The following is a 24,067-nucleotide window of genomic DNA, read 5'->3' as shown; positions in this document are numbered from 1 at the left end:
GGGAGAGAATCCACAAGGAAAGAGAAGAAAGGAGTGTCTCGGGGGTCGCCAGCCCCACGAAGGCGGGAGCGGGAGCGCTCAGTCACCATCGGAGGCTTCCGGCTGGCCTTTGCGTGGGGTCGTGGACACTGGGCGGCCGACTTTGACCTGACCCTCTCCCCTCCCACCTCCTGCTCAGCGTGGGAAGCTAGATGCTCTGTCCCTCCTCCCAGGTGAGGCGCGGCAAGGAAACAGCGCCGGGAAAGACAGGTGTTCGCGGGTGCCCGGGGCCTCCTGGCCCTAATGAGGCGGGGCTTCAGGTACTGCTTTTTCTTTCTATTTTTTTTTTTTTTTGGAAGGGCAGGTAGGTGGACGCCACACCCGGCTGTGCTCAGGGATTACTCCTGGTGGGGCTCGCGGGAGATGAACCGGGTTGGTTGCGTGCAGGGCAAGTGTCCTCCCCACTGGGCTACCCCACCGGGCCTCGATGCTGCTTCTCTTAAGCCCCAAAGAAGGAGCAAAAGGGCTGGAGCACAAGATGCCAAGTTTGACCCCTGAACATCAGGGATAACCGCCTCCCAAAAGCAAGATGAGCAGTACTGCCAGCTCATTCCTCAGGTTCACCTGTTTTTATAATTTATAAAAATATCAATTTTTATGTTCATATACACACAAGTGAGGTTGGTGACAGTGGCTCCCAGGGCTCACTCCTGGGGGGAGGGCTATCAGGACGGGATCCCCGGGATCCAACCCAGGTCAGCCAGCGTGCAAGGCAAGCACCTCGAACCCTGCACCATCTCTCCAGCCTCAAACATTTTTTTTCCTTTTCCCATAAAATATATTAGAATTTTATGGAAATTTCCATAAAATTTATTAGAAGTCTAATAAAATTGGGAAGGAGTGTGCACTGGCTAAGAGCACTGTGTCCATCACGGAGACACCCCAGGGCATGACGGGGCCTTGTCGCTAGGAAACAGAGACTCAAGCGCTGCTGACAACTGCGGGGGGCTGGAGGGACGCGCTGGGCGTGCAGGGCGCAGGGAGGGGCCGGGCGCGCACAGGACCCCGGGACCTCGTGCCAGAGCTCGGGAGAAGTCGGGGAAATCTCACCGACGCTCTTCGTACTAGTTTCGCAGATTTTCTGGAAGTCTATGTCAAGGGCCGATAAACAGACGAAACGCTTGGACCACAAAAGCCTGGTGCAGATTTGCCTCGTGCTCGGACAGAACCGGGATGGGTGGGCTGTGGAACAGGCGGGGAGCGCTGGGCACGGAGCAGGGGGGACCCACCGCGGGGCTCTGCACAGCGTTAATTGGAAGTTGGCGAGGGTCCAGGTGAGTCCCCCACCCGGGGCGGTCAGCGGCGCTGGGCAAAGGCACTTTCTTGGCAGTGGAATCGGAACGCCATGGGGAAGGCTGAGCCGGGAGGCGGCCACACGCCTTTGTCCCAGACTCCAGCGACAGCAAACCCACCCCAGGGCCATGGACGGCCCCACAACACCTTCCTGGGTCCACACCTGCATCCACACCTGAACCCAAACCCAGACCTGCAGCACCTGCTTAAACACACACACACACACACAGACTCATACATGCACATACACGCACACATGTGCATGCACGTGCACACATGCACACATATGCACAAACACATATGCACACAGGCACACACACATACACCAACTCACACACAGACTACATACACACATGTGCATGCACATGCACACATACACGCACATATGCATACACATGCATGTACAAACATGTATGCACACAGGCATGCGCACAATCATGCATACACACATGAGCACACACATACACACATGCGCACACACAATGCATACACATGCACACACATACACACGCACACACAGTCAGGCACACACACACACACCCCAACCACTGGACGGGGAAGTGGACCTTTGGGCAGAGGTAGATGTGGGCACCCAGATCCACCCCTGCAGGCAGAGGAGGGTGGGGACACAGAAACCCTCCCAACACAGCGCGTCTCCACAGACACGGGGCGTCCTTATCTGCCGAGCTAGTGGGTGACTGGTGGAACAGACGGGCTCTGGGGGCTCAGCTCCTGGCCTGGGGGGCCCGGTGGGTGCCGCCTCTACCCCTTGGGGCGGATTTCCAGGGCCCTCCCAGAGGGGCAGCCAGAGAGGTCTTGACAGGGCTGGAACGACAGGACAGCAGGGAGGATGCTTGCCCTGCACACAGCTGACCCGTGTCCATGCCCGGCACCACCAGGAGTGAATCCTGAGTGCAGAGCCAGGAGTGACCCTGAGCATGGCCAGGCACGGCCCCCAAACCAAAGGTCTTGACACACCACGTCCCCTCAGGGACCAGCTGCCCCCCCCAGCGCCCCTAACAGCAGAGTTCTCTGAGGTATGTGCTGAGGAAAGAAAATGCCACAGGATTCCGCTGATTTTAATTCTGTTGGGGGGTTTCCCACACGGCACTCAGGAGCTCCAAGGCCCCTCCCCAAGATCAATGTGAGGGCCTGGGTTCCGTGCCCGGCTCTGCAGGGCGCCCTGAGCACCGCCAGGAGGAATTCCTGAGAGCAGAGCCAGGAGGAAGCCCCGAGCACTGCCGGGTGTGGTGTCAGTGTCGGGATGACCCCTCCCAGCTCCCCGGCCCTCACACACTGCGTCCCACCCCACCACTTCCGGGAAGGTCGCAAAGCCCCCGGTGGCCTCCGTTGAGGCTCCTGGGCACTGAGTCTTATTTCCTCTTAATTAATTAATTAATTAATTAATATAGGCTTTCGGGGTCACACCGGCAATGTTCAGGGGTTCCTCCTGGCTCTGCACTCAGGAATCACTCCTGATGTTGCTCAGGGGACCCTGTGGGATGCCGGGGATGGAACCTGGGTTGGCCACAAGCAAGGCAAATCGCCCTCCCGGCTGAACTATCCTGTACTATTCTCTGGCCCCCCTGCACCTTATTTTAATAAATAAAAAGAGAGGAAACTTCAGCAAAATGCCTATGCATGGAGGGGGTTGAAAAGGAAAGCATCTTATGGATGCAAACAAGTTGGGGAGCGACACTCCCCCGAACCCTCTCCCGCACCCTCTCAGCCTGGCCTACTAAGTCGCCATGGGAATGATGGGGACAACCTCGTAACCTTGGTGGCAACAGTGCCATCCCAGGCTCTGGGCAGCGGGCAGTCTGGGCTTCCCTCTCCTGGGAGCTGCCCGAAACAGGGGGGTGAGGTGGGGGGGAACCTTGGGGCCGGCTCTAGGCTGTGTAATAGCTACCCACTCTCTATCCCCCTCCCCCTCCTCTCTTTCCCCTCCTTCTCCTCTCTATCCCCCTCTCCTCTCTCTCTATGCCCCTTTCCCCCTCCTCTCTTTCCCCTCTTTCTCCTCTCTATCCCCCTCTCCTCTCTCTATGCCCCTTCCCCCTCCTCTCTATGCCCCTTTCCCCCTCCTCTCTATGCCCCTTCCCCCTCCTCTCTATGCCCCTTCCCCCTCCTCTCTATGCCCCTTTCCCCCTCCTCTCTATGCCCCTTCCCCCTCCTCTCTATCCCCTCACTCTACTCTCTCTCTCCCCTCTCTACCCCCTTCTCTCTCTCTCCTCTCTCTCCTCCCCCTCTCTCCCTTCCAGTTTAGGCCACATCTACTAGTGCTCAGGGGTCAGTCCTGGCTGTGCTGGGGATGCGGACCAGGGTCACCGCGTGTAAGCCAGTGTCTTTTGACCTCTGTGCTATCACGCTGGGCCTCGGCTCCCGGCCTTCTCCAGGACTGGCAGCAGCAGGCCCGAGAGGTGATTCCTTGCACGGCCAGAACTGCTGTGTGCCCAGTGTCCAGGGGGAGCACTTGAGGCCTGAGACGAGGCTTGCTGGTCAGCTCGAGACGAGATCTTAGGGGGTCACTGTCCCCGATCAGCTGACTGCGGGGGCCCGTGGAGAAGGTGGGGTCAGTGATGTGCTGCAGGGGTTTCTTTCACTGGGGGCCTCACCCGGCAGTGCTCAGGGCTTACTCCTGGCTCTGTGCTCGGAGATCACTCCAGGCGGGGCTCAGGGGATTGACCCCGGGCACGCCGTGCGCAGGGCGAGCTTGTTGCCGGCTACACTGGCTCTGCGGCTGGTCCAAGGAATGTGTCCTGGGTTCCGGCCGTGACCTAACATCCAGTCCCACAACCACATCTCACGTGGGTCCCACCCGCTCCCTCTGCGGGAAGAAAACCCGTGGCAGCTCCGCACGAGGGGACCGGGGGAGGGTTGCTGCAGCCTGGGGGTGATCGCCATGGCCCCCGAGCCCCGCCTGGAGGCTCTTCTGTTCCTTCCTTGGCACCCTTGGTTTCTCGTGCGCGGGCGCGCGCGCGCGCGTGTGTGTGTGTGTGTGTGTGTGTGTGTATGTGTGTGTGTGTTTGGGAGCCCCACCTGCAGCCTCAGGGCTGGCCTGCAAGCTGGTCAGAGGGGCTTACAATAGGGCCCTGGTTCCGACCAGGCCGAGACACCCAGGCGAGCCCCGAGGCCAGAGGCCGGACGCCAGCCCCTCGCGGCCCCACGGAAGCCGCCCCGAGAATGGCAGGAAGCCGCCCCTCTTCGCGCTGGGCCGTTCAGGTTTCCTGTTGACTAACGCCCCGGAGCCCAGCACTGCAGACAGACGGACGGACAGACGATAGACGGGCCGCCACGGACCCCCCCGCCCCGTTTCCCCTTCCTCCCGGGGTTGGTTTTCCTCCTGTGGAACCCGAATTGTTTCCCTCCGGATCGCGGGTGGGGCGGGAGAAGGTGCCCGTCCAGCACCCACCAGCGAACATGCTGCCTCCCGGGCGGGGCAGGTGCCGTCCGGGGACTTGGGCTGCACGGAGGGGGGGGGCCCGCAGGGCAGGTGGACAGGTGGACGGGCCCTGGCCAGGGGCCAGCAAGGGCGCCTGAGTAGCCGTCGGGCTGGGTTTGCTGTTGTTTGTTTTCTCCTGGGGGCCACAGCCAGCCCTGCTCGGGGCCTCTCCTGGCTCTGTGCTCAGGGGTCACCCCTGGCGGGGCTCGAGGGAGCACCCGAGATGCCAGGGACAGGCCCGCGTCGGTGCAGGCAGGGCAAGTGCTCTGTCCCGTGGGCGGCTGTCGCAGACTGAAGCCTCGCCACCGTCCCCCCGAACCCTCCAGCTGTCCCCGCCACGCGTTCCAGGTTCAGGGGATGACGGGAAGGAGGGCGGGGTGGGGGTGGGGCCCACCAGGCCTCTTCTTTGCTGGGAGAAGGCCCAGACAGGAAACGCCCCGCGGGCCGCCCCAAGGCCACGGTCGGGGCCAGGGCTCGGGCTCCGGTGCTCGGGCACCGGGGCAGGGGGCGGGTGCCCGCCTCACTGCGGCAGGGAGCGGCGGGAAGCTTTTCAAAACCTAGAAATACATCAAAGGGCGAATGCAGATTAAGCGGGGCGGCTCTGGGCCCGGGCCCACTTTTGTTCCTCCTATAAAGACCCGCACGGGCCCTCAGATCACAAAGCGGGCGGACTTTTAATGATGGATTAAAAATTATGAAAGTGGAGGACGGCTCGTGCACGCCGTCCTTCTTCTCCCTTTTCTTCTCCCCCTCCCCCCAGGGATGAAGGCTGGGAAAGCCGTCTAGACCAAACCTATCCCCCGCCCACCTTCAGGGCGCTCGGGGCAGCCCCGGAGGAGCCGAGGGCCGGCCGAGGGTGGCTGGGTCAGTCCCTGGGGTCAGCAGCAGAGTGGCGAGTGTCCGAGGAGATGCCTGGGGGCTTGTGCTTGAGGTCAGGGACCAGCGCCCGGAAGCAGAGGCCACCTGAGCCCCGTCGGGCGGCGTGTGGCGGCTTCCAGGGGGAAACAAGGAATCGGGACGCGGGGACCCTCGAGGAGACGCGTCCCCCACCGCCCTCCGCCCCTCCAGCCCCCGTCCTTGGCTGCACCCCTGCCTCTCCCTCGTGAGGGCAGTGTCCCTCACCCACCTCCATCCTTTCCCCTGGGGACAGGGACGCAGGGCAGGGGTCACCCCCGGGCCCCAGCCCCACCAGAGGTGGCCACTAAGCAGAGCCAGGAGTGGCCCCACGTGAGCCCACAGTCACAGGGAAGGTGACACGCATTCGGCCACCTGCTCCCGGGGTGCTGATGGGGACTCCAGTTGGGGCTGGGTGACCCGTCACCACCCTGCCCATGAGACCCCCACCTGGAGACTCTCGGTGGGGGCGGCCTGGCTCAGAGAAGGGGGTGGACGAGGGGCTCGGCAGGAAGCCCCAGGGGCGGCCAGTGGGCTGAGAAGGGGCTGCACCCCCCACCCCGCTGAGCTCCACACACCCGCTCTGAGCCCCCACGAGGCCCCCTGCCCAGGCTCATGGGGGACCACCAAGGGCCAGCCCCTCCCCCCGCAAAATGCTCTCGCCCCAGGGCCTCTGCCCATCCCGGCCGTTCCCTTCCTCCCTGCGGGCACACGGCCCTCCTCGAGCATGCGTGTGTGTCTGTGTGTGTGTGTGCGCGCACGTGTGCATGCAAGTGTGTGTGAGTGGATGTGTGAATGTCTGTATGTGTGTGAGTGTGAGACTGTGTGCGTGTGAGTACGTGAATGTGAGTATGTATGTGAGTGTGTGTGAGTGTATGAGTGAAAGACTGTGTGTGGGTGAGCATGTGTGAGTATGTGTATATGAGTGTGAGTGTGTATGCATGTGTGAGTGTGTGTATAAGTGTGTGAGCGTGCATGTGAATGTGAGCATGTGTGTGAGTGTGTGCAAGTGTGTGTTGTGTGTGTGTTTGTGTTCGAGTGTGTGTATATGAGTGTATATGTGTGTGAGTGTGAGAGTGTGTATAAGTGTGTGAGTGTGTTGTGTGAGTGTTTGTATTGTGTATGTGTTGTGAATGTGATGTGAGTGTGTGTGAGTGTGAGCATGTCTGTGTGAGTGTGTATGTATATGAATGTGTGTGTGAGTGTGTGTGTGAGTGCATGTGTGTGTGTGTGAGTGTGTGTGTGTGCATCCCTGTCCTGGCTCTTGGTCGGTCTCCTGGCCTGACCCGAGGCTCTGCCTGCTGAGCGGCCCCCTGAGGGGGCTGTGTGTGGGATGAGGCTCGAGAACAGACCTGGACTCGCACCTCAGCACCTCAGGCTGCTCCGGGGGCGCGCGCTGCCTCGGTCCGCACAGCAGGCTCGGAGCCCACCGGGACTCGAGGCTCTGTGCTCCATAAGGCACAGCCCCCCGCCCGCCCTGGGCCCTCATCCCCCTCTGCCGTGTGGCCCCTCTGGCCCCTGGGGCAAGACCCCAGTCCGGGTCACCCAAGCCTGCCCCAGAGCCAGCTGTGAGGCTGGGGACAGAGACGCCCCTGCAGGGAGGACGACGCACGGCCCACCCGCCCCCAAGCTGGGAGCCCCCGCCCCTCCGACAACAGGAACCACGCCTGGGGGCTGCAGGGGAGGGCACGGAGCACGGGTCCGAGCACAGCAAAGGGCCGGGGGCTCCCTTCGGGCTCCTGTGCTGACCACCTCCCTACTGACCGCGGGGGCGTGCCTAGGCACCAGCGGGAGGCTGAGACGGTCACCTGCTTCCCTCACTGCAGTAGGGCAGGGCCGTCGTGCCCAGCCAGCGTGGCCAAGAGCAGCAGGACTGCAGGCAGCTGACCCAGATTCGAGCCCCAGCACCCCATATGTTCCCCTTGAGCCCTGCGGGAGGGAGCCTTGAGCACAGAGCCAGGAGGGAGCCTTGAGCACAGAGCCAGGAGTGAGCACTGAGCACAGAACCAAGGAATGAGCACTGAGCACTGCCGGGTAGAAAATATACTTTGGCCACACATTTTTCTCGTTTTCCTTCCTCTTTAAAATATTGCCACAGGGGCCGGAGCGATAGCACAGTGGGTAGGGCATTTGCCTTGCACGTGGCCGACCCGGGTTCGATCCCTGGCATCCCATATGGTCCCCCAAGCACCGCCAGGAGTAATTCCTGAGTGCAGAGCCAGGAGTAACCTCTGAGCATCGCTGGGTGTGACCCAAAAAGCAAAAATAAATAAATAAATAAATAAAATAAAATATTGCCACATATTTATTTGATGCGCCACGACTGACAGCTCCTACTACACGCTTCACGTGGACACCCTCCCCACGCCATGGCCTCCAGCGCACCTGCCCCCGCCCCAAGGACCCTCCGTCCGTCGCTCTCCCATCACTTAAACTCAGCTCTGCAGACCAGCTTTCCAGGACTCTCGCTTCCAGCTCTCTGTTGCTCTTTTTGTTGAATCGCTGAGTCAGACCCTTACAAAGCTGCTCACAACTAGGGGTCACTCCCACAGTGTCCAGCACATCCCTCCAGTGCACGGGTCCCAGCGCCCTGTCCCAGGCTCCCTCCCGTCACGCCCCCGCCACCAGCAGCTTGCCTCTATGGCAGGTACCTTCCCTCCCTCCCTCCCTCCCTCCCTCCCTCCTTCCCTCCCTTCCTCCCTCCCTCCCTCCCTCCCTCCCTCCTTCCCTCCCTCCTTCCTTCTTTCCCTCCCTCCCTCCCTCCCTCCCTCTTTCCCTCCCTCCCTCCCCCCTCCCTCCCTCCCTCTCTCACTCTCTTTCTCCTTCTCTGTCCTCTACACACCTGTGATGGATTCCCACCACTGACCACTGACCACGCATTTCTGCTTCCCTGTGGAACAATCTGGGCAAGGGTGGCCCAGGGTCACCGTGTGGTGGGAGGAATCACAGAGCCAGGTGGCAGCCCTCCCCCTCCTGGGACCACCAGGCTCCCCACATGCCCCCTGGCAGCCCTCACCCATCCACCTGGATGGGCTGCGGATGCTGAGACGCCAGCTCCCGGCCTCTCGGCCATCACGCCGGGGACCCCACATCGTGCCTGCACGAGCAGCAGTCGCCATGGCTGACACCAGGGCCACCGTGCCTAACTCACTGAATCGGGGCCTGCACCAGTGTCCCCGGAAACAAGGAAGCACCTAGACAGTTCGCGGGGTCTCTAGACCGTTCCCTGACACCCCATGAAGGGGCGTGCAACTTTACTCAGAGTGTGAAATCCGTTTCTAGAAATGTCCCTTCAGCCTACAGAGTGATATTCTGTCTGGAGCCAGACTGGGCGCCAGGCAGGCAGCCTCTGGCTTCACTCTCCGCACAGTGCTCGGCAGTGTCCGAGGAGGCCAGGAGACTGGCCGAGGGAGCAGGAACAGGCTAGGGGCAAATGCTGAGAAACAAAACAGTGTCTCCTGCCTGACTGAAAGCAGCTTAAACAGTGTTCCCCTGTAAATCACGTGAGAACACAGTCGCTTTGAAGAACAGCGTCTGTTTATGGGGAACCAAGCAGCTTTCCCGTGTACCCCGGCCCTGCACAGGCGTGATCTCCCCGTGACCCGTCCCTGCACCCAGATGGGAAAGGCATGACTGATTCGAGTGACAACTATCACCCCCGGAAGCAAAGCCGAGGGAGAGAGGGAGGAGGTGACGGCCCCGGGGAGAGGCTACGCCCAGGAGCCGAGGCTGGGCAGAGGCTGTGCAGGGCAATGCCACACGCTGGAGCCCGGGGATCCACCCCCAGCACCACACGCCACCTGAGCACCGGGCCGGGAGCGCCCCTATCCCCTGCCACCACCAGCCAAGGTCCCCAGACCCAACACACACGAGAAGATGAAGGCGCTGAAACTCCCTTCTTAGAAGGGAGGTGAAAAGTGCCACACTTGAGAACCCAAAGGTTCCCTCAGCCCGGCCCGCTGAGGAGAGGCCAGTGCAGAGCCTTGGGTCCTGCCCGGAGAGGGAAGAGAGACAAGTGCGGGGCTAGGACACAGGCCAAGCGCAGGGAACCCCCAGCTGCCTCTGGGGGAGGCGACTCTGGCCCCAGAGCCGGGCACCTCCCCCACCCTCGGGGCATGGCCTGAACGCTGCAGTCAACACTCGCCTAAGGGGTGAGTGAGGGAGTGAGTGAAAGAATGGATGAGGGAGGGAGGGAATGAATACGTGGATGAAGGAGTGAATGAATGGGTGGATGAGGGAGTAAATGAGTGGAGGAAAGAGGGAGTGAAGGAAAAAATGGAAGAGGGGGAAAAGAATGAATGCATGGATGAGTGAGGGTGTGAACGAATGAATGGTTGGATGAATGAGGGAGGGAATGAGTGGACCGATGAGTGAGGAAATGAATGAATGAATGGATGAATGAGGGAGGGAATGAGTGAATGGATGGATGAGTTAGGGAGTGAATGAATCAATGGTCAGGTGAATGAGGGAGTGAATGAATGAATGGTCAGATGAATGAGGGAGGGAATGAGTGAATGGATGGATGAGGTAGGGAATGAATGAATGGTTGAATGAGGGAGGGAATGAGTGAATGGATGGATGAGTTAGGGAGCGAACGAATCAATGGTCAGGTGAATGAGGGAGTGAATGAATGAATGGTCAGATGAATGAGGGAGGGAATGAGTGAATGGATGGATGAGTTAGGGAGCGAATGAATCAATGGTCAGGTGAATGAGGGAGTGAATGAATGAATGGTCAGATGAATGAGGGAGGGAATGAGTGAATGGATGGATGAGGAAGGGAATGAATGGATGAATGAGTGAAGGAGGGAATGAGTGAATGTCAGCTCATGCAGGAGGACATGGCAGTGGAGGGAAACAGACCCTCCACTCTCGTCCTCCCCTTCTGCGAATTCTGAGCTAGCGACTCGGAAAGATACTTAATATGTTTTTCCTTCTTCACAATATTAGTGCTAATTAGATACAGTGCCAGTTACTCGAGCTCTGACAAACATACGCAGGTGGTCCTCGGTGCGGGATTCCTGGTGGAGGAACGAGCATTTGAAGCTTCAACAAATATTTTCCTGGAGTTTTCAAAGCTAAGCACCAGTTCACACATCCCACAAGGAAACTGCCCAATAGTGCTCAAAAAAATATTAGCAGTTGGCTTAGAGCTGCCTGCTACAAGATGCCTATGAAAAAGAAATGATACGGTGGTCCCCGCTTCCCCTCCCCCCATTCTGTACGGACCCGGGGAAAGAAAGGAACCGCTTAGCTCAACATCAAAAGCATTTTTCTGGAGGACGGGAGAGACAATGACACAGAAACTATACATTAATTAAAATGTATGTGCGCTGCCATCTCATTAGCACTGTTGTGTTCTTTTACTTTTTTTAAGAGAACAAAACACAGTGAATACACACTTTTGACTCTCTTCTGCATTAATTACGGTTCCAGGGAACCAGGAGGAATCCCGCACAGGCGGTTTCACTGGAAATGAGACAGCCTTGGGGCGGGGAGTGTGTTTGCCTCGAGCATGGCTGACTCGGGTCCGAGCCGGGCATCCCATACGGGTTCCCTGCACACTTCTAGAGTGATTCCTGGGCGCAGAGCCAGCCGTGACCTGTGACCTAAATACCACCTACTTGCCCCCCCAAAAAAATTTTTTTAAATAAAGAAACAAGGCCTGCCCCTCCACGCTCCCACCCGAACAGCCAGAGACCCCACAGACACGGAGACACGCGAGAAAACAGAAAACACACGTTTCCCCAAAATGCCTGGGACTGTCCACCACGGCTCTCCCCATTATACTTATTTTTTTTTCTTTTTGGGTCACACCCGGCAATACACAGGGGTTATTCCTGGCTCTGCACTCAGGAATCACTCCTGGCAGTGCTCAGGGGACCCTATGGGATGCTGGGAATTGAATCCGGGTTGGCCGCATGCAAGGCAAACGCCCTACCCGCTGTGCTATCGCTCCAGCCCCTCCCCATTATACTTATATTTATTCTGGTTTGGGGGTGGTGCTGTGCGGGGGTTACTCCCAGCTCTGTGCTCTGACGCCCCTCCTGGCAGTGCTGGGGGGGGGTGCTGAGCTCTCTCTGGCCCTGCAGGGTCCCCCACAGTGGCTGACGGGCCGGGAGCCCAACAGGGCTGAGGGGAGGGGGGGTGCTGGACTCCGGCTTCCCCAAGAGCCCGCGGGCCACCCGTATTGTGAACCCGGGGCCTAAAATCCAGACAAGAGACAACAGGCCCGCCATGCCATGCCGTGCGGCGGGAGGTCTCCCAGCCCGGCTGAGGCGTGGAGCAGGGCGGCTGTCACCCTGCCTCGCCGAGCTCGCGCCTGCTGCACCCCAGTGTCCACAGCAAGCAAAGGAGCCGAGGGAACGTGAGGACGCCGGTGAAGGCCACGGCGGGGGCGGGCAATGAGCAAGGGCTGCAGCGGGGGCACGAGCTCCTCCAGGGTGCCGGAAGGACACTGGGACTCTGCATGCCCGGGTGCCCACCGAGCCCCTCACGCTGTCCCTGGGAGCCTCAGACGGTGGACGGGGGTGGTAGCCGCCCCAGTCCGACGGGGCTAACAGCCACGGAGCAGGGGCTGGAGAGAGGACCCGGGTCTCGGCGCTGAGCCCACTTTAACCCCCAGCACCACACAGGACTCCCCGAGCCAGGAAGTGAGCCCTGAGCACAGCTGGGTGCACCCCCCAACCCCCAACCCCCAGCAAAACCCCACCAAACTGGACATGGTTTAGGAGGGCCGGAGGCTGGGACTCAGAGCAGCACCCGGTGCTTCATCCCAGGCACAGATTCAGGCCGGGACTCAGCACCCCTGCTCCCCTCCACCCGGGAGCGTTCGACGGGGAGTGAATCTCAATAAAACCGTTGCTAACGGGAGAAGGAAGCAGCCGTGGGAAGCGCGTCTAGAGAGGGAGCAATGGCGGAAGGTGAAGGTGGCTGGAGAGGGCCCGGGCGCTGGGGTCCTGCACGGCCCAGGTGGGTCCCGGCACTGCACCATCCCCTGAGGGTCGCTGGGTGCAGCCCCGAGGCCCCTTGGACCCGGGCGTGCTCCATGTTCTCTTTGGGGCGAACCCTCATGGGTTAGTCGGCAGAAAACTGTCGTGAGGCCCCCAGACCTCCTGGGCACTGCTGGGATGTCCCCCTCCCCCCGTGAAAGAGAGAGGGGAGAGAGGCCAGCTGTCCAGGGGGCAGCAGGAAGCGGCCGTCCGCCCTGGGCGGCTCAGGGCCCAGCAAAGTGCTGGCGGCGGGTCAGAGAGAAACTGCACTTTCTTTGCTCCCTTTTCTTTTTCTTTGTGGGGCGGGGGACACGAGAAGGCCACACTCCGAAGTGCTCAGGGCTCACTCGTGGCTCTCTGCTCAGGGGTCCCTCTGGCAGTGCTCTGGGGGCCCTGTGTGTTGCCGGGGATTCAACTGGGTCAGCCCCGCACAAGACAAGAGCCTTCACCCCGAGCTCTCTCCTCCGGGCGCCCAGAAGTGACTTGTGTTTTGCTGACCCAAAAGGAAAGCGAGCCACTCTAACGCGGAAGGAAATCCCACAGCCGCCCAACAACCTTATTTGCATCTGAAATGGAAGCCAGGAAAGGCGCTTCCTTCCTTCCTAGCAGTTCCAACCTATTTTGGACAGATATTTATTAAATATTTATTAAACTGCCTGCACTTGAAATAATACTATAGGCCCCCGAAAAGAAACAAATATGAGCAATTCAATTCTATACCTTCTGTTCAATAAAACTCGCTTCTCCAAGGCAGGTGGCACGGAGTGCTCACCCCAGGGGGTTAATCACAATTGCCTTAGAATAATTGAAAAGCATCTGCATTTCCCCCCAGAAAGCAGGCACACCCCCCCACACACACACGTGTGCACGCGCACCCACACACAAGCACATGCATACACACCACACATACACATACATACACAAGCACACACATATACATACACAAGCAGCACACATACACATGCATGCACATACATACATGCACACACCACACACGTTCATATACACCACACACATACACAAGTACACATAATACATATACAAGCAACATGCACACACACATGCACACACACAAGCACGCACATATACTACACTCGGGTGCATACAAACCACACATGCACACACACAAGCATGCACATATACCACACTCAGGTGCATACACACCACTCATGCACACACACAAGCACATACACATACATACACAAGCATGCACACACAACACACTCATGCACGCACACCACACAAACATGTACACATACATACACAAGCACACACGTACATACACAAGCACACACATGTACATACACAAGCACACACATGTACATACACAAGCACACACACGTACATACACAAGCACACACATGTACATACACAAGCACACACACGTACATACACAAGCAGTGCGCACACACACACACACACACACACAGTCACAGCAGAATGCAGTGTGATTATTGGTCTGAGGCTCCCACAGCTCAGTGCTCCCCAGAAATGAAGTGATGGGGTGAAAGATGGTGCGGGAGTGGCCGGTGATGCAAACCCCCCCCACACGCGAGCCTGCAGTTCCCAAGCAGAGGTTCTCCCAGCCCCAGGCCGTCTGCTATGCCTGGGGACAGCGGGGGACGGCAGCTCTGGAAGGTTCTAGCATCCAGCGGGGGGAGAGTCGGTCTCAGCCGAGCCTCGGAAAACAGGCTCAAAACGCCCAGACAAGACGCCCCACGTTGCTGGGAGGCGGAGCGCAGACACCCCTGTGCTGTCGGCGGGACGTGACCCCGGAGGGGCAGGGGTGCGAGGTGGAGGCGCCGGCTTGCACGTTCCCTCACTCCATCCTGACCCCTGGACTGCAAAGGATCCTCCGAGCACTGCCAGGCGAGCCTGGGGTGCAGCGTCGGGAGGAGGACATGAGCACCCCTCTCACCCCTCCAAAAAAGAGCCTTGGATCGGGGTCGAATCTGAACCCCAAGCTGCTGACAAGTACTCGGGGCAGGGAGGCCGCAATGGAATTCTCCTCGCACCCCCAGGAAACCGGGAGGGGCGCTGCGGGCAGGACTCAGACGCACTCGCCTCAGAGAAACGTCCAGTGGCCGCCCCCGTCGCTGGACTCCACGAGGGCATCTGGAGAGGTGATGCCCGAAGGAGAGGCCAGTTCTCCACCCAGCACCAACACAGACTCGGCTCCTCACCCCACGGCCCCGAGCACCTGTCGAGTCTTCCCCGTCTGGACACCCCCAGCCCTGGCCAGCCTGCGCTTCTGGGCACGGCACGGCTGGGCATGGTCAGGCTTCCTCCCTGCAGGCCCCTGCAGACAGCACTGCCCGGCGGCTCTGCTGCCAGCCCCTCCTCCCTTGCCCAGCCCCTCCCACTGCTCTGGGGGCAGGACACACGCCTGGCTCTGATGCTCACCAGGGCCCACACGGCGGCTGCAGTGATGAGGGAGACCCCAGCATCACTGGGTGAGACATCCGGATGAGAGCTACACCTCCCCCCGGCTCTCACACCCCACCCAGCACCAGGGGGGCCCCGGGGACTTGAACTCCAGCCCAGGGGCTTGCTCTGAGCCCTGTGGGCACAGACGGGTTTCCCTGGAGGTGGCGACTCAGGTGCCGGGAAGATCAGTCTCCGACTCAGATGACGGATGTCACCACGCAAGCGATGAAGAGAGAGAACTGAGACGCGACCCCCACAGGAAGCTCAGGTGCGTGATCCTGAGCATCCACAACGTGCCACGTGCCTACCTTTCGGGCGTATCTGTGGGCTTTGGTTGGGGGGACACCCCCAGGCTGGGGCCCTCCCCGCTGGACTACCGCTCCAATCCACGTCGCCCTGACTCTTTCTCCAGACCTGACACTTCCTCTTTCGGCAGTCTCCATCTTCAGTCTAAGACAATCCCCCAGCTCCAGCTTACGGTGAACCTATCCTTCTTGGGGGTGAGTGAGCCGGAGCAGTGCTGGGGTCTCAGGAAGTGGCACGGAGGTGGGCGCCCCCTGGAATTGCTGCTCCCTCATTTTTTTTTTTTTTTTTTTTTTGCTTTTTGGGTCACACCCAGCGATGCACAGGGGTTACTCCCGGCCCTGCACTCAGGAATTACTCCTGGCGGTGCTCAGGGGACCATAGGGGATGCTGGGAATCGAACCTGGGTTGGCCGCGTGCAAGGCAAACGCCCTCCCCGTCGTGCTATCGCTCCAGCCCCAGCTGCTCCCTCGAATCTTTTTGGCCAAACTAAACCTGCCAGCGATGAAGAGGCGACATCCTCCTTCCACACCCTGCGGGCACTGGCGCTGTGGCCCCTCACTCAGCCACGCCCCCGCCACCAGGGCCTCCTGCTTCCTCCAACTGTCCCTCCCATGCCCGTGGACGGCCACTGCGGCCGACGTGCCGGACGCGCCAGCTCTGAGCTATGCCCTGAGAGGACGTCCAAGCCTCTGAAACGCAGGGGACTCCTGTGGCTGTGTTTCGGGGGCACACGCGGCAGCACTCAGGGATCACACTGGGGCGGCGCAGTTCCAGGGGACCATACATGGTGCTGGGGACAGAACTCGGGTGGACTGTGTGCCGAGCAGGTGCTCTCCCTGCTGTGCTCGCTCCAGCCCCCAGATGCAGAGTCTAGTCGTTGCATCTCAGCCTTGGCCCGGGGCCCACACGCGTCACAGCAGGGTACCTGCTCTTATCTCACACTCAGATGTCCTCACGCACAATTCCACGACTCTGTCTGCAGGAAGTTCTAGGGGTGCCTGGGTGAGAGGGGCCAAGGCTCGGGGGCAGTTCAGCCCCGGGATCTGTGAAGAGATGAGCAGAAGGCAGCCGGCTGGGAACCATCGCGGGGGCGCTGGGACACGGAGTCACGTGTTAAGAAATCCCAACAGACCATCCCCCCACTGGTCCCCAAACTCCACTCGGGCAGACCAGGAGGTGGACAGAGCGTGGACAAGGCCAGAGAAGATTCGAGGGGGTCAGATCCGCGAGGCGGACCGCATCTCAGGGCTAGAGAAACTCACAAAGTCTATTTTTTCCCCGTCACGTAGAACCACCGTGTGTGGCGCCCTTGACTTCTCGAAGAGTGCTGATGTAGAAAGAGCAAAGGTGAGCAGCTTAGCTCCTCTGGGGCACGCACCAGGGCCAACCCGGGCTCTGCACTCAGGGATCACGGCTTGTGTTGCTCAGGGGACCCTGTGGGATGCTGGGGACTGACCTGGGGTCAGCCACGGGCCAGCGCTCACCCCGCAGTCCGATCTCTCCAGCCCGGACAAACCCAGACCTTTTCCTATGCCTACAACTTTTGCTTTGGCCCAAGTGGCCACTTGATATGAAAAGGCCTGCATATAAGTGAATCGACATGGGGAGTATCATGCTAAGTGAAATGAGTCAGAAGAAGAGAGACAGATGTAGAAGGACTGTGCTCATTTGTGGAATATAAAATAACAGAATGGGAGACTAACACCCAAGGATAGTAGAGAGAAGGGCCAGGAGGGTGGCTCAACGGCTTGGAAGCCGGCCTCACAGGTGTGGGGAAAAGGCAGGTGAGATAGAGAAGGGAACACCAAGCAAAGGGTGCTTGGAGGGCTCTCTCGGGATGGGAGATGTGCGCTGAAAGCAGACTACAGGCCGAACTGACGGCCACTTAGTACCTGTACCACAAACCAAAACACCCCAAAAGGGAGTGTGCCCACCACAGAGGCGGGGGGGGGGGGCTGGGAGGGTGGCGAGAGGGATCCTGGGGACACTGGTGGTGGAGAATGGGCACTGGCGGAGGGATGGGTGCTGAGCATTGTACGACTGAAATGTAATTGCGAAAGCGCGTAAGTCTGTAACTGTATCTCTCACGGTGTTTCGTTAAAAATCATTAATAAAAAAAAAAGGAAAAAAAAAGGAAAGGAAAGGAAGATGCGACTTCTCCTAGCGGAGTTTTCAGGTGCAGAGCAGCCCTTCTTTCGGGGGGATGCTTCTGGACCCATGAATATGAATGACGCCAGCCCGGGTCCTGCGGTAGCAGATGACAAGACGCAGCCCAGCCTCGGCGCCTGCTAATTAAACGAATCAATTAAGAGCCTCCAGTTGCCAGCGTGCGGCGGCGGCGTGGCGGCGGCAGGAACAGCCCCACGGGGAGGCCTTTCCCGGCACTAAAACGCGGCCCTCCACAACGCCATCTGATATTATTAGAAACAGTTATTTGTGTCTTGCTGTCATATCAGGCGCAAAGGCAAATTATGGAAATATGCAGACCAGAATGGTCCCAGTATGAGACCAAGGTGGGGCTTTCAGCCTCCGAGGGAACAATTGCTGAAATTCCAAAGTTCCCCAAAGTTCCTTAATAGAACTGATAAATCTATCCGCACAGCATCCGCCGCAGACGCGGGGTGAGGGTTACCGATTTCCATACGTTCCCGCTAGGCTGATACGATTCCACCCGATGAATTATCATATTAAGTTTGCCCTCCTGAGTTAAACTGATGGAGTTCAAAATTGTTTTCGATGGTTGTCATTAATCGCCGTTACGTCGTAAATGTAGCCCTTGAAATCTAATTGTGCTGGTGCCGCAAGGGTCTTATTAATAGCATTCTTAATGGTAAATCTTGGTAAAACATGTTTGTTCTACTGGTAGCATCACTTGGGCTTTCGGGGCTAATAAGAAATAAAGTATATTTATTGTCAATAAAAAAACTTAATTTAAAATGTATAATTTGAGATTTAAATTAGCGGATGAACTTCAGGATGCTCTGGTTTCATTAAGAGCCCTGGCGAAGCTTCAAAGACATATAATTTGATAGTTCCTCGCTTGGCCTTGGGTGAAAGCCAATAGTTATGAAGAAGCTGTTCAACAGAGACTAAGCTCGTTTTTTTTTTCCTTCTTCTTCTTCTTCTTCTTGACAATATGCATTGTTTCTCCAAGGAAGAAAATTAACCATCCTACCGAAACATGTCAGCCTTACTTAAAAAGCACCAGTAAGCGATAGTACAGCGGGGAGGGCATTGCCTTGCACACAGCCATCCTGGGTTCAATCCCCAGCACCCCGTACGGTTCCCTGAGCCTTCCAGGAACGATCCTTGAATGCATCGTCAGGAGGAAGCCTGAGGCTAGGCCGGGTGTAACCCCCAAACAAACAAACAAAAGCTAAAAAATCTACAGGGTCTGGAGAGAGAGTATAGCAGGAGGGGTGCTTGCCGTGCACACGGCCAACCAGGGCTCGACCCCTGGCATCATATATGATCCCCAAGCCTGCCAGGGGTGATCCCTGAGCACAGCTGGGTGTGGCCCAAACTCAGAGAGAGGGAGAAAGGGAGAGGGATATGGCGGGGGGAGAGATACAAATAATGGCCCCCGTACAAAAACTGGGAACAGTGGTAACTGCTGCATTCTTTTTTTTTTTTTTTTGCTTTTTGGGTCATACCTGGTGATGCACAAGGGTTACTTCTGGCTCTGCACTCAGAAATTATCCCTGGCGGTGCTCAGGGGACCATATGGGATGCTGGGAATCGAACCCAGGTCGGCCGCATGCAAGGCAAACGCCCTCCCCGCTGTGCTGTTGCTCCAGCCCCAACTGCTGCATTCTTAAGGCATTAACAAACTACGCAGCCGTGAGTGAAGTTTCGCTCAAATAGGGGATACCACTGGGGGAAACCACCGCACCCCCATGTCTGTCTGTGACGACACACAGAGCCACACCAGAAAGATGCAAACCAGCAAAACTCATATGTCCACTCTGCAACAGGCCCAGACAGGCCACCCTGGGACACAAGAGGCTGAGTCTCCAGGCCTGAGGCCAGCGTCCACGCCCTCTGCTCAGGCCGAGCCCCAGGGGAAGTGCTCACAGGTTCTGCCGTGGTTGGTAATGGGCTTGCGAAGAGAATCGGAGCGTGGGGGGAGCCAGAGGCCCCTGGGAGTCCCATCCATGGGCGACTGGACCCTGGGCTTCCGGGCCAGCAGCACCACGGGAGAGACTGTGCCCGTCTACTGCCCAGCCCGTGCCACTCTGCCGCAGTGCTCAGGTGACTGATAAGAATCGGGCTTCGCAGGGAGTGCACCAGTGACAAGTCTGAAGGCCGGAGCAGGAGGACATGGGGGGACACGGGGAGGGCGTCTGCCTTGCGCGTGGCTGACCCGGGCTCAATCCCAGACACCCTGGAGGGCCCCCAGGAGTGATTTCTGAGTGCAGAGTCAGGAGTCTAAGCATCCCCAGGTGTGGCCCGCAAAACAAACAAACAAACAAACAAACAAAAAGATAATTCGTCCTCTGCCGGGTACTCGGAGGGTGGCGATAATTCGTCCTCTGCCGGGTACTCGGAGGGTGGCGAGGCTGAGAGGGACCCGGCTTTGCACCAGGTTTTAGCCAGAACGGTTCTTCCGCCCTGGGGCGCACGCCTGCCTGTGCTGGACGGAGTGTCCCCTCCCAGGGCAGAGCAGGGGGAGGCCAGCCTGACAGCTGCCATCTGGGGGATGACAACAGGGCGATTCCAGGGGGAAACAGCCAGACACAAGCCAGGTACCAAGAAGCCGGGAGCTGGGGAGGAAGCGGCTGCTTGCTGAAGCGAGGCTGTGGGCAGGCCGGTTTCCTGACCTGCCACACGCGCCTGCGATGCTCTCGAGGCTCCCCAGAGCGTCCTGGATGCACCAGGATCGCCCCCAAATCCACACTCCCCCCCCCAAATGATTTAGAAACAGGATCTTTGCAGACAGAACTGGTAGGACTGACTCTTACTGTCGGACAGCACAGCGCGTGCTGGACTTGGTGAAGGGACCCACTCGGGCAGAGGGGGACAGTGGGGCGGGGCGGGGGGCTGCTCCGCAGGAAGCAAAGCCACTCGGCCACCGCAGGACACAGGGCGAGGGGCCTGCCCACAGCTGCCGGCAGACTCTGCTCTGCACCCATATGTGTGCCGAGGCCACCGAGCCCGGGAAGCAAACACGGCCCTGCTCCAAGTGACAACCCAACACGCAGCCAAGTAAAACGACAAAGTCCTATGTAAAATGACTCGGATGGAAGCTCCTTCACTCCCCAGGAGCATCCGAGGAGCCGGAGTGACAGTCCAGCGGGGAGGGCGTTGGCCTTGCACGCGGCCGACCTGGGTTCTATTCCCGGCATCCCACACGGTCCACGACGCACTGCCAGGAGTGATTCCTGAGTGCAGAGTCGGGAGTCAGCCCTGAGCACCGCTGGGTGGGACCCCAAACAGAAGCAAAAATCTGTTTGAAAATGGTCACTGCTTCACGTCAGAGCACGAAGTGGCATTCCATCCGGCAGGGAGCAGGCAGGGTCTGAAGAGCCAGGGGCAGCTGCCCAAGTGTCCACTCACCACTGCAGTGACTCGTGTCTTGGGGGTTTGTTATAACAAAACCCAGATCTGCCCCCACGTGCCCCCGCATGCGCAGGGCGGTCCCGACCATGCTGGGGTTGATCATGGGCCTCTGGCATGCAGAGTGTGTGTCGGGCCGGCCCCTCCGCCCCCAATCTTACACATTAAGCAATATTTTATATGTGTCTGAAACTACATCGGCAACATACAAAAAGCAAAATAAAAAAAAGAAAACTTTGAAAAAGAAAAAATAAAGGGCAAAGCAAAGGCTGTTCACTGGAACAGCAAGATTTGGGGGCCACCTCAATACCTAACGGTTGAGATTTGTGTAAAAAAGCGTCGTTAGAATGCTCCGTAACTTGACAGTGATGCTTAAAACGGCCCGGTCCGAATACTGAACCATGAAGCCGCACTGGCAAGCTGAACCTCACAGGAGCCGTCCCCGAGCCCCCACCCCAGCACCCCTGGAAATATAAAGAAAAATGAACAATAGGCAACTTAAATGATGCCTAGAACTGTTCTATAGCATTACGGAACATTATTAATAGATGCAAATACTTCCTGGGGTCAGAGGTTAGTACAGTGGCTAAGGCACTTGCCTGGCACACAGATGACCCAGGGCCAATCCTCAGCATCCCACATGGTTCCCGAGCCCTGCCAGAGTGACCCCAGAATGCAGGGCCAAAAGTAAGCCCTGAGTGCTGTGGGTTTGGCTCAGCCCCCACACACACCCGAATAGAACAGAAAGAAAATAAGTCATATAGAAGGGACCACGATTCATACATGGGAAAATAATAAAGGCTAAAGTTGCGATTAAATGTTATTAAAAAATGCACCTGGTATTTCTCTGATGGAGAAAGCAAGAAAGAAACACGGGGATAAATAAATAAATGGCATCATTTTGGAAAGTGTCATCATACGATCTTACTATGAAAAAAAAAAGAGAAACTTTTCAGTTCCAAAAGAAAATATTCAAAATACTCGACAAACTGCAGATAATTTTCAAGGTGATTTTCTCTGGAAGGGGTAGCAGGGGCAGGCCGGGGAGAGAGCAGGCCTGGCCTCAGCCCCAGCACCCATGGAGTGCCCCGAGCACTGAGCTAGGAGCCACCTGGCCCTCCCCCACCCCCACCCCCACCCCCACCACACACACACGAGAAATACAAAAACTAAAGGACAGCAAAGAAAGACGGAGCCAAGAGCACTGTCTCCTGCGAGTTCCTTCCCACCTCCCATCGCCCGCTTGATACTCCACATCCGACGGCCACGTGGGGCGCAGGGGGAGTCTGAGGGGAGCAGAAGCCTCGCGAGAACCCCCACGCGCGCCCCCTACTCACCACCGTGCCCAGGAACTGAAGGCTCATGCTGCCGCCGGGGTCTCGAGACAGGCACTGGGGGACAGAGGAAAAGGAGAGGATGAATGCGGGAGCCGGACACGGCGCCTCTGAGGGCGAGACGTGGGCTCCCGGGACGCCGCCCCCAGCCGGCCCCGCTCACCCCCCCACACACACGAGCAAGCGGTCCCGCAGGGCCCGCAGAGACGCCCCTGCATGACGCAGCCTCCTAGGAGGTGCCCGGGGTGGTGGCCGGAGGGCAGGAAGGAGGGGACCGGCTGACATCTACTGATTGCTTTGGGCCACTCCCCACAGTGCTCAGGACTTACTCCTGGTTCTGTGCTCGGTGATCACTCCTGGCGGGGCTTATGGGGAACCATACGGGACGCCGGGGACCGAACCTGGTAAGCCACGAGCAAGGCAAGTCTGCATTTCTGCAGAACAAGCCACACCCAGGGGGGTTCGAGGCTGCTGCTCCCCCCTGACTCACCTCCCTCACACACACACACACACACACACACACACACACACACACACACACACACACACACACACACACTGCAGGCTTCACCTGGGGTCCCAGCCTAGGGCAGACCACTGTGTCAGAGAGAGAGGGGATGGACTTTTTCTTTCTTCTTGGGTCACACCCGGCGATGCTCAGGGGTCACTCCTGGCTCTGCACTCAGGAATTACCCCTGGCAGTGCTCGGGGGACCCTATGGGATGCTGGGAATCGAACCCGGGTCAGCCGCGTGCAAGGCAAACGCCCTCCCCGCTGTGCTATCACTCCAGCCCTGGGACGGTGTTTGATGACCCCCCAAAACTGGAGGCAAGATGATGTAATGACACCCAGAGGCTGCGGGGGCCGTGGGCCAGGAAGAAACGAGAAGGAGATGTGGACACAAGCGTGGCTGACGCTCTGGGTCAAGGGCCGGGGCCGAGCCCGGGACAGGGGATGGTCAGACCCCGTGACCCGGAGAGAAAAGAGCCGACGGCGGCTTCAGACTGAGCCACAGATATGGCTGGAGGGACCGACCTGCCACAGGCTCCAGAGGGAGCGTGGCCCGGGGCGCCCAAGGCCGGGGTGGCACTGAGGATGGTGCGTGGTGGCACCGTGCGTGGGCACCGTGCGGGAGCAGGGCCCAGGCCCAGCGCCTCAGCTGTTCGCCTGAGCTGTTCTTCTTGTTGCTGTTTCGGTCACACCTGGCTGACTCTTGGCTCTGCACTCAGGGGTCACTCCTGGCAGTTCAGGGGGTCATGTAAGGGGCTGGGGATGGAACCCGGGTCAGCCGCGTGCAAGGCAAGGGCCCCACCCATGGTGCTATCACTCCGGCCGTATGTCTGAATTCTTAACCTACTGTTTAATTTTTTTTTTTTTGAGAGTGATCCTGGCCACTGGGGCCCAGGAGCTCTCTGGAATGTGGGGAGACTCGCAAGGCACTGTGGGACCCCCTATTCCTGCCAACCACACCCCCCAGGGAAGTGACCCCACGAGGCTGCACTGTCCAAAGTACCTTCTTGCCTTCACTTCTGAGCATTTTGTTGTTGGAATGACTGATGGTTTTATTTCAATTTGGGGTTAACATACTTTATAGACTAGAGCATATAATCTTAGTTTACAAGGAAAGTGTTATGTGGCTTATTTTGTAAAAATTGGTTTATAAAGAAACCATTTTCCATCAGATAATTATTTACTTACCAACTATTATGAGTGTTAATATGGCATGCTCATTGTGGGAGAGGTTAAAAATCAGGTGTAGCACTTGCCTTGAATGTGGCTGACCCACAT

General features: G+C 58.3%; 1 protein-coding gene across 1 annotated transcript in view; it reads right to left on the bottom strand.

Annotated features, from left to right (window-relative positions):
- Window positions 1–24,067, bottom strand: part of PCCA (propionyl-CoA carboxylase subunit alpha) — a 275,284-nt gene that overhangs the window by 23,455 nt on the left and 227,762 nt on the right. The window contains exon 21 of the mRNA XM_055119924.1: window positions 22,283–22,336. Within this exon, the coding sequence (XP_054975899.1) occupies window positions 22,283–22,336 (54 nt within the window). The remainder of the gene's footprint in view (window positions 1–22,282; window positions 22,337–24,067) is intronic.

Source organism: Sorex araneus, chromosome 1 (genome assembly GCF_027595985.1).
Source record: "Sorex araneus isolate mSorAra2 chromosome 1, mSorAra2.pri, whole genome shotgun sequence".
Lineage (NCBI taxonomy): Eukaryota > Metazoa > Chordata > Mammalia > Eulipotyphla > Soricidae > Sorex > Sorex araneus.
This window is presented reverse-complemented; position numbering and strand designations above follow the sequence as displayed.